Raw genomic sequence first — 15,452 nt, forward strand, 5'->3', positions numbered from 1 at the left:
TTCAGGAAAACAGTTTTTGTTATAAAATATTATAATTTTCTTCTCCCAGGCGCTTTCTTTTCTTCCCCAGGCGCTATTTCTTTTCTCTGGGCGCTTTTGTTTCCCCAGGCGCTATTTAGTAGGACAAGCATTCCAACATACTTCAGATAAATAATTTTACTCAAACATATATTGTGACTTTTATTACTGTGACTTTTTTATTTGAGACTTTTTTCCTATGACTTTTTTCCTAGGGATTTTGTGACTTTTTATCCGTTTACCTATACAGAGATATATCAGGTTTTTTTTTGTATTCAATACTCTACTTAATGTCATGAGGCAAAAGTAATACATCATGAAGATTATTCAATATGATCATGAGTCCTCTTAAAATCAGTACCATTTAGAAAATAACATATACAACAAATCCATGTAATATTTATTGTACAGATCTGAGAAAGTCAACAAAATTCTCTTTCAGAAAACAGATATAAACATTGTGAAATGATGTTAACAAAATCTATACAAAACAATAAGAATATACAACAGATCTGCTATATCATACTGAATTAACATCATATTAGATATGTGATAATGGAGAGATTCTTGTACAAAATAACAATACAAGGATGTTTTAATATTAAAAAAAAATTCATATTATGCTTCTACACCTTAACTATAGATAGAGGAAGATGTGGTGGGAGTACCAATGAGACAACTCTCCATCCAAATATCAATTTATAAAAGTAAACCATTATAGGTCAATGTATGGCCTTCAACACGGAGCCTTGGCTCACACCAAACAAAAAGCTATAAATGGCCCCAAAATTACTAGTTTAAAACCATTCAAACGGGAAAGCTAACGGTCCCAATGATTTCACATTTACAAACCGAAACCTAAATATCAATGAAAAAAATCAATGTTTCTTCATGATTACTTTAAACAAACATTTTCCTCATTCCAAAGAAAGTAACTTTTTTTTATTATTTAAATTTGTTTTATTGTCATTGGTATTTTTTCACTCTGAATTATTTTTCTTCGTTGTAGGAATATTAATATACATCCTTTTTTTTTTAACAAGAATATATTTGCTGTGGAATATGACCATAGAGTAACATAACAATAATAGTGTAACCTGTCTTATCTGACACCTTACTATTCCAAACATCCTGCTTTAACTAACACATTTGCTTGATCCAAAAATATGCATATTCTTGCAGAAAAAACCTGAGTATTCTGACACTCTGCTTAATCCGACATTTTTTTTGTGATTCCCCAGTGTGTTAGATTACACAGGTTACACTGTACATATATTTTGAAGTACTACTTTTTGTCAAATTTCTTTTTATTGATATTAGACACAAAATTGGTGGTGTAAAAGAGATCACAATTTCACAACCCTTGACAATCATCGAACCAAAGTTATATGAAGTTTATTCTGTTCTTCACAAATGATCAAATCTTTATATAAATATGGAAAATATTGAGCTAGTATTTGAAAAAAAAAAAAATCAATATAATAATTTCTTTGCCTTTACTTATTAACAGTAGAAAACATATATTCAAACCTACTATAGAGGTCCACACTATTTAGAAAAAACAAGGATTCCGAGGTCAGCCTCAACGTTTCCCACAGTAGTAATACATATTAATTTGAACCTAAATGCACTGGTCACCTCTCTTTTAAGGGCATATATCCAACAGTTTCAGGGGAGGTAATAACAAACTTAACCGTTGTATATTGTTTCCCGTAATTTCACGGTGTTTCAACGACGTCTAAATGGCCATCTGGAAAGGGCGGTTTCTTTCCTCAAAGGAAAGAGTACGACGGGAATCGGCAAAAAACTCATACAGTACATAAACAGAACTAGAACTCAAAACTTAAAAGATATCTTTGTCCTCTTGGTTTGTTATAATTGATCATTACTAGACCATACTCACTGAAGTTTCTGTTTTATTAAAATTATCTTCAATACAGTAGAAAACAACGAGAGCAAATGCGTAATGATTTATTATTGCATTAGAATGCAACACAAATTGTTATTAGTTCTTTACCAAACTTTTCCCAGATTTTGTCATTCAGGATAGAAAACTCAAAGTTTGATTTTACTTCAGAAAGATGAAAAAAAAAATCGTTTCTTGAGAAAAATAAAATACAGCATAAACAAACATTTATCATGCATCTAGCTTTGCGTTGAAGTGCTAAGATATACAGTGGCTCTTTAAATGAATACAACCTTTAACCGGTAAACAATGTAAATCAAAAGATGACACAGTAATAAAAAAATATTGAAATAGGAAAACATAGTAATATATATACACTGAAAAGTAGAAAATATCTGACGATGTTGGTGTTTACTTATGTATGAGGAAACAAATATAATTTAACAAAAAAAAATGGTGTAGGTTTTGACTAATTAGACACGCCCTCTTAAGTCAGCAGATCCATAACAGGATAGGAAATAAAAAAAAAAGCCATCGAAATCAAAACACCATAATTCAAAATTGGGGGAGGGGGCAGTAATAGCTTAACTTGAGATTTTGATCATTATTCAACTTTATCTAGTAAGGCATATGTTTTACCGCTAGCAAACTCTCTATATCTTGATAATGTATCAATCATTTACTTCAGATCCACTTTCGCATCGTCGTAAATATGCGTGATATATTTGACACTGGAGCACGGGAGCAATCAATTCATCAGTTTCATATAGTGATGCATAATCATTAGTTCTCAACTGATAATTGTCTCAAACAGTTTTTAAGTTTTAGTATTTTATTTTTATTTTATATTTTATTTCTGAACGAAAATTTTCGAATTTCTTTCCGCATCTTTCTCTTTGAATTCATTTTTTTGAATAATCAATAATAATATAGTAGTCTACATCAGTGGTTACATTGTATGCAGGCAAACTATGTAGAGGGCAGTAGAACAGAAAACAATCTCCATTGTGTATATATGCAATAACTCATATATTGAAGCGAAGAACCGCGGCAGTAAGGCTCGTTTAGGTGGAAAAGTTTTATATACTTATATATTGTAAATATGCCGTCATAAAAGCAAAAACACACGAAAAAAATGGCCACAATTTATAATAACATTCAACTTTTTTTGGCCGTTTTGTTTATTCTTAAGTTAATGTCTTACTGATCTGTTTTGTCAATCAAAGTTCTTTTTCATCTACAACTGCAAAAGGCGCAACAGATGTGTTAAAATTAGCCATGCGACTTATTTGAAGATTCATGTGACCTTTGTTGTTGTTTAGAGATTTTATTCAAGTTTGTATATCCCTTCAACCATTTATTTAGATGGTATTTTAACGTAAAGATAGCGCGAAACGCTCCATACTCTATGCATCGGATATACAACATTTTATTTGGACTAAACGAGGCTGCAAATTTATACATGCGAGCAGCTAAACGGTGGCACCCAATTTTAGTAAAGATATACACGTATAATTCAAAACCCTTAGAGTCAACATACAGATTTTTGTTATAGCTAGAAGCTTGTAAAAAAAAACCCCAAAACTGCAATATGAATATATAATACGGAGTTGGTGAGATTTTAGACAAGTGTTTGGTTGCAAAATTTCACATGCTCTTTCTTGATTTCGATAAGTGAAATTATAGACAGTGTAATATAAATCAGTGTAAGAAAAACACTTCTTTGTAAAGTAACAATAAAATAAATAATGATTATGGATGACGGATGTCAAGTGGCATATTAAATGAATAATCAGAACAAAAACATCAAATGTAAATATAATATGAAAATTAACCCTGCTTTGTACTATAGACCGACACAAAGAAACGGATTTCTAATGTGTAATGCGTTTGTTTTTAAAGAGGGATGAAATATACCAGACGGCAGGGAACTATTTTAATCATTTGTAATTCCATGGTTTGTATGTTTCACAACCTTGTTTCACAACCTTGTTTCACACCCGTGTTTCACAATCTTGACGAACACAATAGTAAAGTTAACTGAATTATTATATCGTACAGATACTGGTCCATTATAACAATAACGTTTTTGGCTTTATTTGAGTAAGAATTTAAAATTCTTTAAATGGTAAAGTTAGATTTTTCTAACCATCTTGAACTATTTTGCTTCAATTTGAGCCCCTTTATATAAGTATACGTTGATTAAAATTATTTTTCAATTTTTTTTAAAGAAAAAACGTTTTGTTTCTTTAAAATTGCAAAAATGTTCAATTATTAGCAGCAAAAACGAATACGACTACAATATTTATTTGGGCAAAATTTGATTCTCTGTCAACTGAAGAATGAAATATCTTTAAGGGAAAAAGGGAAAAAATTCTCACCGTCAAAAATAAACTGTTGGATATGCCCTTAAGAACAGTTTTCTCTATTCACAACGGTTTCACTGTATATAGTTAACCTGTTGATGACAAAGTAGCTCAAAAAACATTGGAGGAAACTGTTAAATGTAAAACTAGTTCCATATGGACAAAAAGCTAGATATAATACTATACAGTTATGCCTAAACTCAACAAAGATCGATTTTTTTTTTTAAAATTACTACATCATTAGCATTAGTGTGTGACAGAAAATTATATATTTACATATGCATGTTATACTGAAATAATAGGAAAGAAATAAGTTTTAAACAATTTGTCATGCACTACTACATAAAATAAAATAAAAATAATGTATTTCTCCGTGATGAAGAAAATGTCAGTTTCTATTAATGACACAGCAACCCAACAAAGCATAAACTTTTGACACAGAGATATGTCTTACCTGAATGTATTATTTGATATCATAATGCAAATAATGAAAGTAAAATGACAAACCTACAACATGATTTTTACTATTCAGAATTTTACAAGAAATCATGACTGAGGGTCCGGACCATATAGTTTAAATGGCAATAAGATATGCAAATGCTAATACAACTGAATATCAAACATTAATATCATTTACCATTAGATGTTCATCTTAAATTGACCTTATGACAAACTTTTGAAAAAGTTTCAGTTAAAAGACCAAGCTTGAGGGGGTGTGGTTGAATAATCTATGTATCTATGTGATGTGCAAATTCTTTTAAAACTGCATACCAATTATCATTGACAACTAGGGGACCCCTTTAACTAACCTAATAATAAACTTATACATTGTTTAAGCAAGAAACAGCTTTTCTAAGTCCTTTTGGATGAGAGATGAAAAAATACAGTGTACAATTTGGAAATTAGTATGGCGTTCATTATCACTGAACTAGTATATATTTGTTTAGGGGCCAGTTGAAGGACGTCTCCGGGTGCGGGAATTTCTCGTTACATTGAAGACCTGTTGGTGACCTTCTGCTGTTGTTTTTTTCTATGGGCGGGTTGTTGTCTCTTTGGCACATTCCCCATTTCCATTCTCAATTTTAAGTCATATAGGCTTGAGAAAAAATCACTTTCACTTTACAGTCACTTAATATCAAATGGCAAAAATAAAACAACCAGAATATATTAACCAACCCGTCTAGAAATTGACATTATAAATAAAATTATGTCTATAAAATGAGGTATGTTTAGAAAATAGACTGCAAAAGTAAAACTGTTATATCTATTGCATATATTTTATACAAAGCAAGCATTTTCTGCTCTCGAACATAATCAAATGCTGTGGATTCATTATAATTCATTGGATACCAATCGTCATGGGTTTAATGGGTATGTGATGAACCTGAATATATCGTTTAAGGAAGTACAAATTTTCTTTTTGCATAATGCAAAACCTCAAAATCAAATTTTTTTTTTAACACAATTCAGAAAAATAAATAAATAAATCCACAGTATTCAAATGCAGTTTACTAGGTAGCAAAGCAATGTTAGAATAAATTGATGAATAATGAGCAAGTATAACATGTTGAAGGACAACTTTTGATTTCATTAAATATTTGTTTAAGCTTTCTGCATTGCATGAATTTTTGATAATAAAAATAACTTTTTTGATATTTTGAAAGCTATTTGTTATAAACATCTTCAAAAAGACAAGGAGCGTGTGTGCTTGTTTAACATTTTCAAGTAATAATGTCAGTGCCTAACACATATTTTTTTTGTAACAATTCTCAAGGTTAATTTATTGTGGGATTGTTATGAAATTTAGAGGTTTATATCAGCAATGCCGGAGATTATTTCAAAAATCAAAAATCCAACATCAGTGCCAATCAATTACTAGTACAGGAGTTATGTCACTTACAAATGTTAATTCTATGGAAAACTGCATTGTCAGCACATTTACAACAACATTTCTTGAAGGATTGTTATTAAAGAAAATTAACAACATAAGGGCAGAGGCCCAGCAATGAGTAATATGTAAAAGTTTATTGGGGTTAAATTTGAATAATACATGATTAAATTTAACAAAGGATATCACATAAAAGATGAACTGAAGCAGTATATGTATACATGTATTTATATGTCTCTGACTGAAGTTAATCATTGGATATGTTTATATGAAATAACTTGTACACTAGCTTCAACTTTTGAAAAATCATTATTAAAGAGAAATTAATATATTGGATGTTGTTTTTAACAAAAACTTACATCTCCTCTACCAACTCCTCAAAATAAAGTTCACAACAAGTCTGTTACATATATTATTTGATCTCTGTGTACTACATACATTATACAAGTTATTTTCTGCATTATTAATGTTGATAAAACTATTCAATTTAAATCCACTCCAAACATGAGTGAAAAACAAACTTTAATTACATAATATGGTCCCCAAATATTAACAAACGGATGGAATGTTTCTAACTTTCAAAAAATCTAAAAGAAACAAAATAACATAACACAAATCTCGAACCTGTTTTTTAATGGAAAAACTATAACATTTAAACTGAACTTCAATTTCTTTTGCAGATTTTGAAAGGTGTTTAGATTGATGAATACAAATAAAGGGGACAAAGTTCTAAAAAAAAAACAACGAAAAGAGATTTAATGTTAGTTTTAAAATTAAAAAATATATAAATGAGACATGCTCAATTTTGTGTGCAGTAACGTCATAATTGCTTATTTTCTGATTTTCAATGGCACAATTACAAAAAAAGCATGAAAGTTGTCAAATTAAAATTAAAATCTATCAAATAGTCTCTCACAAAAGCTCCAACTTTGAAATGATTTTGTCAAAAACGACTTTTGATACATGCAGAAGTATAAATGTTTGGATAGAAAACAGTTAATTTAAATGCTGTTGATGCCTCTCTACTGGTATGATTCCATTAAATTGTGCCAAAGAACATACAAGTAACAAGGACAGATTTAAAACTAAATATTAAGTAAAATATTTGGTTAATTTGAGTATTAAATAAAGGACTTGAAATCACTATAGAACAATAATGAAATTATAATAAGAGGGCACATTTGTCCTATTGATCTGACCAGAAGTACTTGTTTTAGTACAACAAATCATTGGTCATGGTTTTTAAAATGGAGCAGATTGAAATATTGGTCTCCATGTCAGTATAATTTGAATACAGTAGACCATTTGTCCTCAAGTTTATGCTGTTAATACACATTGTATAAAATTTTGAGCAAATGATTACCATATTCACTTAGCACTTGAGATTCAAATTAATATAAAATAAATATAATTAAGTTACAAAAAAATCTTCTCACCAATAGTACTTCAAACTAATAATTGCACAAAATGAAAAAAAAGTAGAATGTACATAACCATGGCTTCACAAAGAACAGTACCAATAGGACTTGTTGAAATGACTTAAACAAAATAATAAACATAACCCTATAAGAATATCAGTATAAAAATAAGATGTGGTATGATTGCCAATAGACAACTATTTCAGGAGCCTAAAATGTGATAATCATATTTAAAAAAGAAAATGTTTTATTCAATTTATGAGATAAATATATCTACTGTAATAGTGGTTATATGTCTCATACCACATCTTCTTATCAAGATTAAAATATTTCAAAAGTGAAAGCTATTTTGACACTAATTTCCAATTTTTTTTATAACTAAAAGAATTAAATTGGGATATTATTAACTGTGGGAGATTTAACTTGTCTAGAAACAAGAATTCAGGAATGTTATTTTTTAATAATACAAAATACTTTTGGCATGTTCACATCAAATATAGATATCTGAGGCGTATTTATTATCCAATTTTAAAAAGAAACATGCTTAAGTTATGTTAGAAAAATATAATTAAAAAACAATTTGATTGTATGTTGGTGAGATGTTAAACAATTTACAAATGGTGTGATATGATGTCTGGTGAGAATTATGTGACACTTTATCATGTTGTACAAACACTTGATGGGAATTTTGTGACACTTTATCATGTCGTACAAACACATTGTGGGAATTTTGTGACACTTTATTGTGTCGTACAAATGCAATGAATTTAATGTTGTATAGGACCACAAATGAAAACAGATCTTCTGGAATAACTATTTTCTTGGTTTAAACTCAACATGATCCACATCTAACATAGGAGAATTGAATTCTCTTTCTTCCTGAAGAGTAGAATATCCAAATGGGTTGTCTTCAGTCGAATCTGTTGGTAGTCCAGATATCTGAAATACACATTCAATAAATTACTTTAAATCAACTAAATGTATATGACATTCTAAGAAAAGTAAAATGCTATGCTGGGCAGTGATTGGACAACAAAGGTCAAACCCTGAACAATTGGGGCAAGTATGGACATAACATTCAAGCTTGGTAAATTTAGAATGTGATTAAATATTTGACACAGCATACTGTTCTGACACAGAATGATATGGGACTTTTACCTATTATGGTCCAATATCCAAAGTCTAAATATGTAGTTAGATTCAGCATATCCAAGTACAATAAGAATTTAATTTATTCATTATGGTGACTTGAGAAACACCGGTATCACTCAGATTACAATTCTACCTTGACAGGTAAGTTTGTATTTAGCTTATAAAATACTTATTTTAGCCTTGAGAATCTTTAGGCTAAAATAAGTATCTCATTTAAAATATTTTGCAACTAAATAGTAATCTGTCAGATTTGGTGTAAACAAAAAGCATAATCTATTTCTATAAAGTCAAGCAGATTTTATTTTTTTTATATCTGAAAAAAACCAAACTACCATGTAAAGAAATATGCAATTAAAAGGCCGAAATAACCCCAAAAATTCAACATTACTGTGGGTATCCAATCACCTTTGTGGTAGTGAATTACCTATTGCCTGACCAGTTAAAAAAAATGCCAATACAATTTGTCCATTTAAATTGTACAATAGGTATTGTGAGAGCTATTATCAACAGGTGGTCATTTAACTACCTGTAGATTTACCTGGTTTGTTTTTAACAGAACTAATTTAAATGAATGATAGCTAGCTTGCTTTCCTCATGTCCAATGTCCTGAATGGACTATTCTATTTAGGTATGGGACATTTTACATTTGATACACTTTTGTTCTTTCTAACAAAGATAATTATTGTAAATTTTTTTTTTGGATAACAATCACAAATAAATCATTGCTGGTAAATCCCACTTTCATAATGAAGAATAAAGCACTGAAATTTCTATTCACTAAGCCATTTGTACTTTTTTGATATATTGAAAATAAATTTTTCACAGTAATTCCGATTGAAGAAGATCCTGAATATTAAATGAAACTTAGAATTACTACTATTCCATTTCAGGAATCGTAATATAACATGAAAATATATCCCATTATAAAACACCAAGCCACACATAATTCATCTTGTAGAATTATTCACAATTAGATGGGCTATCCAAAAAAATCCATTTCACAAACACTTTAATTCCATATCAGGAATCAGAAACTTAAAATATATCCCACATTAAAACACCATGAAGCAAACATATATCTCCTTTTTTTATAAACTAAATTCACTGATTGAATTTCCATCTTCACTGTAAAGAGACACAAAAAGAAATGGCCTAAAATGCCCCATCTCTAAATAGAATAGTCTATTCAGGACATTGGTCATGATACATGAGGAAAGCAAGCTATCTATCAGTCATTTAAATTTTACCTTTTAGTGATTTTTTTTTACTGGGTAGTTAAATGACCACCTGTTGATGACCTCTCACAATACCTATCATACAATTTAAATGGACAAATTGTGTTGACAATTTTTTATACTGGTCAGGCAATAGGTATTTAAATACCACAAAGGTGATTGTGGAATGACAGTAACAGATTTTTAACAATTAAATCAAGATGCACAAAGTTTTAAGTATTGGTCAGAATATAGGGTTCTTTTGTACTTTAACAATATCACAATAACAATAAAGTGACCTTAATTTTGGACAAGGTAAATGGCATGAAGCCAAATTTATCAACTTCTATTGTATGAATGGGATAAACTGACCTTTCAATTCTCAAGGCTAAATAAGTATTTTATAGGCTAAATACAAACTTACTTGTCAAGGTAGAATTGTAATCTGAGTGATACCGGTGTTACTCAAGTCACCATAATGGTAAATATTACCTTACCATAGGAATGTCAACTATTTTGATTTTGATCAAATATATAACATCTTGGAAATGACTGATAATTTCCATTCAATATTTCTACATAATTTGTTGTGATAAAATAAAGTGTACAGTATGAGATTGTGTTACTTGTTACCTTCATATGTTTATATACATTGTCCATACCTGCCAACATTTCAAAATGCCTATGGGTTATTTTAAATGTACTTACTTCTTCATGGTTATATTATCCTCTGCAAATAATAACAGTTAGCAGGCATGAGTGTGGAGTGGTCTAGGGTAGGTAGTTGTATAATATCATACCTCATATCCAATAAAATTATTCTTAACTCATAATTCTATAATTGAATATCTATCAGAATAGCCTTATAAAATTATTATGTTTAACATATTGACCTTTATTTGTGAGTCATGAGCTGAACCGTATTGTGGATTCTCAAAAGTAACAGCTTCAGAAAATCTATGACGATTCCTTCTCCTGAAAGTAAAACAGAGAAAAGTAAGTGACTTTTTTATATTTGATGATACATGTTTCAAAATCAGTCATGCTTGGAAAGACTTATCCCTAATCTGCATAATGGCATGTCACATGAAAAACATTTAATTTAGGTATATAATAAGTAATCATGATATTGCTTTTCTGATACCACACATTTTATCAACCCTCAAGCCTGACATTTGTTTTAGTTAATTTTTACTGTAATGCATACATGCCAAGTGACATGATATTCGCGTGTAATTTTTCAACGGTTTACATGCGAGGATTTCAACACTTTACACGCAATTACACGCTTTTTCGTTCTTTTCATTTTTTGGTCGTTAGTGATATTGCTATTCTCCGGTTTTTTCCTTATAGTCCGGCGGCTACAAGCATATTTCAGACGAATTGTGCACATCCTGCTACAAGCATGAAATTTGGCATAGACCTTCCTCAACTATTACTCTTTTATTTCAGATAGGGAGGCATTTGAAAAAAATGTCTCACTTCCGGTAAAATCCAAAATGGCGGATGTCATACTTGAATCAGCCTAATATCGCAGGCTAGTATTTGAAAAGGTGTTATTATCATGCTACTAGCATAATATTTGGTACAAACCTTTGTTATGTCCTACTTTTGGTATATTTTATAGATTAGATGTCTTCAAAAACCCTACTTCCGGTTAAAATTCAACATGGCGGACATTGTACTTAAATAAGCTTATTTTTTAGGGAGGGTAATTGAAATGTGTTTTAACGTATTGCTACTATCATTACATAGTGCAGGAACCTTTCTTTGGTGCTTTTGATGGTTATAATGTATAAGACATATGTCTTAAAAACCCTTACTTCCGGTAATATCCAAAATGGCGGACATAGAAATATCAATTAATTATTCAAATATTCAACCTTTTTTTAAGAAAATGATATTTTTTTGTGCTGGTCATTAAACGTTTGGCTTTAAGTTATCCCCAAAACCACTAATTTTATCATGTTGTAAATGTTTAAATATAAAGTTGACACTTCCGGTAAAAATATGACGTAATTTTCAAAGATGAGTCCTCAATCCATTTCTTCGATGTAGAGTTTTGGATAGATTGGTTAAAACCAAATAAAATCACTATAGTACTAAAACATATTTAAATTACTACAATTTTCGGCCAAAAATAACGATCACCACGACATGCACACATTGCAGTGCACGGGAGACCTGATTTTCCACATTAAAAATGACCGCAGCATCCTTCTTACATCCACAATGTTCAAGCTTCTGACAAAATGATGAGGCCTCAAAAAGAGTTTTTTAAAAGTTATTCTATTTGTCCCCGCCTGGAGTGGGTAGCATAAGAGCCAATCCATAGCTCGTCTCGCTAAACATCTACCTAAGTATATTGCATTATTTGCATGCTGGAAAAGACTAGAACAAGTTGAAGGAATAGCCTCAAAAAGCCTTCCCTTTTGCGAAAATAGTTATTTTCTTGCTTCGTTAACCATGTTATACCCATCTGTTAAGTTTGTGCGATCTTACAGTAAAACCCCGGTGATTTAGTCTGACCAATCACCATTCTTTATGTCACATCTTCAAATGCAATCAATGTCTCCCACAGGTAAAGGCATGGATAACAATAAGTGTGTCAGATCACTCATTGCCTAGTGCATTTGAAAGACCATTGATAGATATTAATCCAAAGTCTTTTGCCCTCCCAAACACAATCCATAGATCGTCTACCCCTATGTCACGGAATAGCGAAACAGTAGTGACAGCATCATCATTAACGACTGTTCGAATCATGACTCGTTTAAGTTCATGTTTCACTGCATCAGACACATGCACCATGATTCTAGTGTCTGCCTCTAAATGTGAACTTGGTGCTAAACTTGAAACACATCACGTGGTGGATAAGATAGAATGTCCTGACCATTTATTGCTATAACTACCACACATATCCAAGACTTCATTCACTCGTATTACAGTTTCAAGGTATTTTATTAAGGTAAGGACATTTAAATATCCAATCATCATACTCGTTAGGCCGCAATTCAAAAAATCGGAGAGTTGATTTCCCAAATTTACAAAGACTGTGGTATAGGTCCTCACATCCATAAATTCCCAAAAACACATATTTTCTTGCTTTGTTAACCCAATCTGATAAGTTTTTTTCGATCTGACAACAAAATCACGTATCGTTTTCAATGACATTAAATTTATCAAATCCATATGGTGGTGTTGGCTGGTCAATCATCATTCTAAATGCTAAAGTCACATCTCCAAACGCCATTAACATGATTAATGTCACAAACGCAGTTCTTATTCCAGCAAACATGTTATCTTTTAATGCCTACTGCATTTGAAAGGTCATGGATAGATATATATCTTAAGCTTTTTCCCCTTCCAAATGCAAACCAAAGTTTGTCTGCTCCTATGTCACGGATTAGCGAAACAGCAATGACATCAGTATCGACTGTTCGAGTCATGACTCAGTTAAGTCTGTTTTTTACTGCATCAGACACATCGATCTTGATTATAGTGTCAGTCTCTTCGTGTAAACATGGTGCTAAACTTGAAACATCATCAAGTGGTGGATAATATTGAACATCCTGAGCATTTGTTGCTACAACTACCTTGAACTCAAAATTGTATTGAGCAAGCTTCTTGTGAATGAAAACTTAAAAGTTCTTTCTTATTGTCGTCATCTCTCAGAAAACTTTGCCAATTTTGAGGATGTTTTTAACCCTGGATTCGTCTGTATTCCCTTTCCCCTAAATGTTGCTCTTGCTTCTTTTAGCAGCTTTAAAACTACCAGTATTGTCTATGTTCGCATCCGACACTACATCCATGGTGTTACAGTTTCAAGGTGTTTCCTAACGAGTATGATGATTGGGTATTATGTCCTTACCTTAATAAAATACCTTGAAACTGTAACAAGAGTGGATGAAGTCTTTGATGAGTATGGTATTTGTAGCAACAAATGCTCAGGATATTCTATCTTATCCATCACTTGATGTATTTCAAGTGTAGCACCATGTTCACATAAAGAAACATAAACTAAAATCATGGTGCTTTGTCTGATGCAGTGAAACACGAACTTAAACGATTCATGATTAACAGTCACTGATGATGCTGTCACTACTGTTTCGCTATTCCGTGACATAGGGGTAGACAAACTATGGATTGTGTTTGGGAAGGCAAAAATCTTTGGATTAATATCTATTAATGGCCTTTCAAACGCACTAGGCAATGAGTGATCACACACACTTATTTCTGACCCATACCTTTACCGGTTGTGATATGGTTCTCTCTTTGCTTGAAAAGGAAAAAAAGACTGCGTGGGAGACATTGGTGGTATTTGAAGATGTGACTTTAATATAAAGAATGATGATTGATCAGCCTAAATCACCGGGGTTTTACTGTAAGATCGAACAAACTTATCAGATGGAGCTAACATGATTAACGAAGCAAGAAAATCATTTTTTGCACAAAAGGGAAGGCTTATTATAAGTGAGGCTATTCCCTAAAATTGGTGTAGTCTTTTCAAGCATGTAAAACGTGCAATATACTAATGCAGGTGTTTAGTGAGACGAGCCTGGGATTGGCGCTTATGCTACCCAGTCCAGGCACTAATGGATTGCGAAGAGACAAAGAGGGTCCCTTTCATAAAAACTCTTTCTGAGGCCTCATCATTTTGTCAGAAACTTGTACATTGTGGAAATCGGGTCTCCCATGCACTGCGATGTGTGCATGTCGTGGAAATCGTTATTTTTGGCCGAAAATTGTAGTAATTTTAAATATGTTTTAGTACTATAGTGATTTTATTTTGTTTTAACCAATCTATCCAAAACTCTACATCGAAGAAATGGATTGAAGACTCATCTTTGAAATTTACGTCATATTTTTACCAGAAGTGTCAACTTTATATTTAAACATTTACAACATGATAAAATTAGTGGTTTTGGGGATAACTTAAAGCCAAAAGTTTAATGACCAGCATAAAAAAAAATCATTTTCTTTACATTTTAAAAAAAGTTGAAAATTTGAATAATAAATTGATATTTCTAAGTCCGCCATTTTGGATATTACTGGAAGTAAGGGTTTTTAAGACATATGTCTTATACATTGTATCCATGAGAAGCACCAACGAAAGGTTCCTGCACAATTTTATGATAGTAGCAATAAGTTAAAACACATTTCAATTACCCTCCCATAAAAATAAGCTTATTTAAGTACAATGTCCGCCATGTTGAATTTTAACCGGAAGTAGGGTTTCTGAAGACATCTTATTTATTTCATTTATCCAAAAGAAGTAAAAAACAAGTACCAAATATTATGATAGTAGCATGATAATAACACCTTTTTACACACTAGCCTTGGATATTGGGCTGATTTAAGTATGACGTCCACCATTTTGGATTTTACTGGAAGTGAGACATTTTTTTTCAAATGCCTCCCTATCTGAAATAAAAGAGTAATAGTTGAGGAAGGTCTATGCCAAATTTCATGCTTGTAGCAGGATGTGCA

At 31.3% G+C, this 15,452-nt stretch overlaps 1 protein-coding gene across 1 annotated transcript in view; it reads right to left on the minus strand.

The window, feature by feature from the left end:
• Nucleotides 1-406: 406 nt before the first annotated feature.
• The window catches only part of LOC143044672 (Ig-like and fibronectin type-III domain-containing protein 2), a 165,547-nt gene continuing 150,501 nt past the window's right edge, over nt 407-15,452 (minus strand). Inside the window, exons 38-39 of the mRNA XM_076216735.1 lie at nt 10,856-10,937; nt 407-8,535 (exon numbers count right to left, since the gene is read on the minus strand). Coding sequence (XP_076072850.1) covers nt 8,410-8,535; nt 10,856-10,937 — 208 coding nt within the window. The 3' untranslated portion in view covers nt 407-8,409. The remainder of the gene's footprint in view (nt 8,536-10,855; nt 10,938-15,452) is intronic.

The sequence above is a fragment of the Mytilus galloprovincialis genome, chromosome 9, assembly GCF_965363235.1.
Source record: "Mytilus galloprovincialis chromosome 9, xbMytGall1.hap1.1, whole genome shotgun sequence".
NCBI classification, from domain to species: domain Eukaryota; kingdom Metazoa; phylum Mollusca; class Bivalvia; order Mytilida; family Mytilidae; genus Mytilus; species Mytilus galloprovincialis.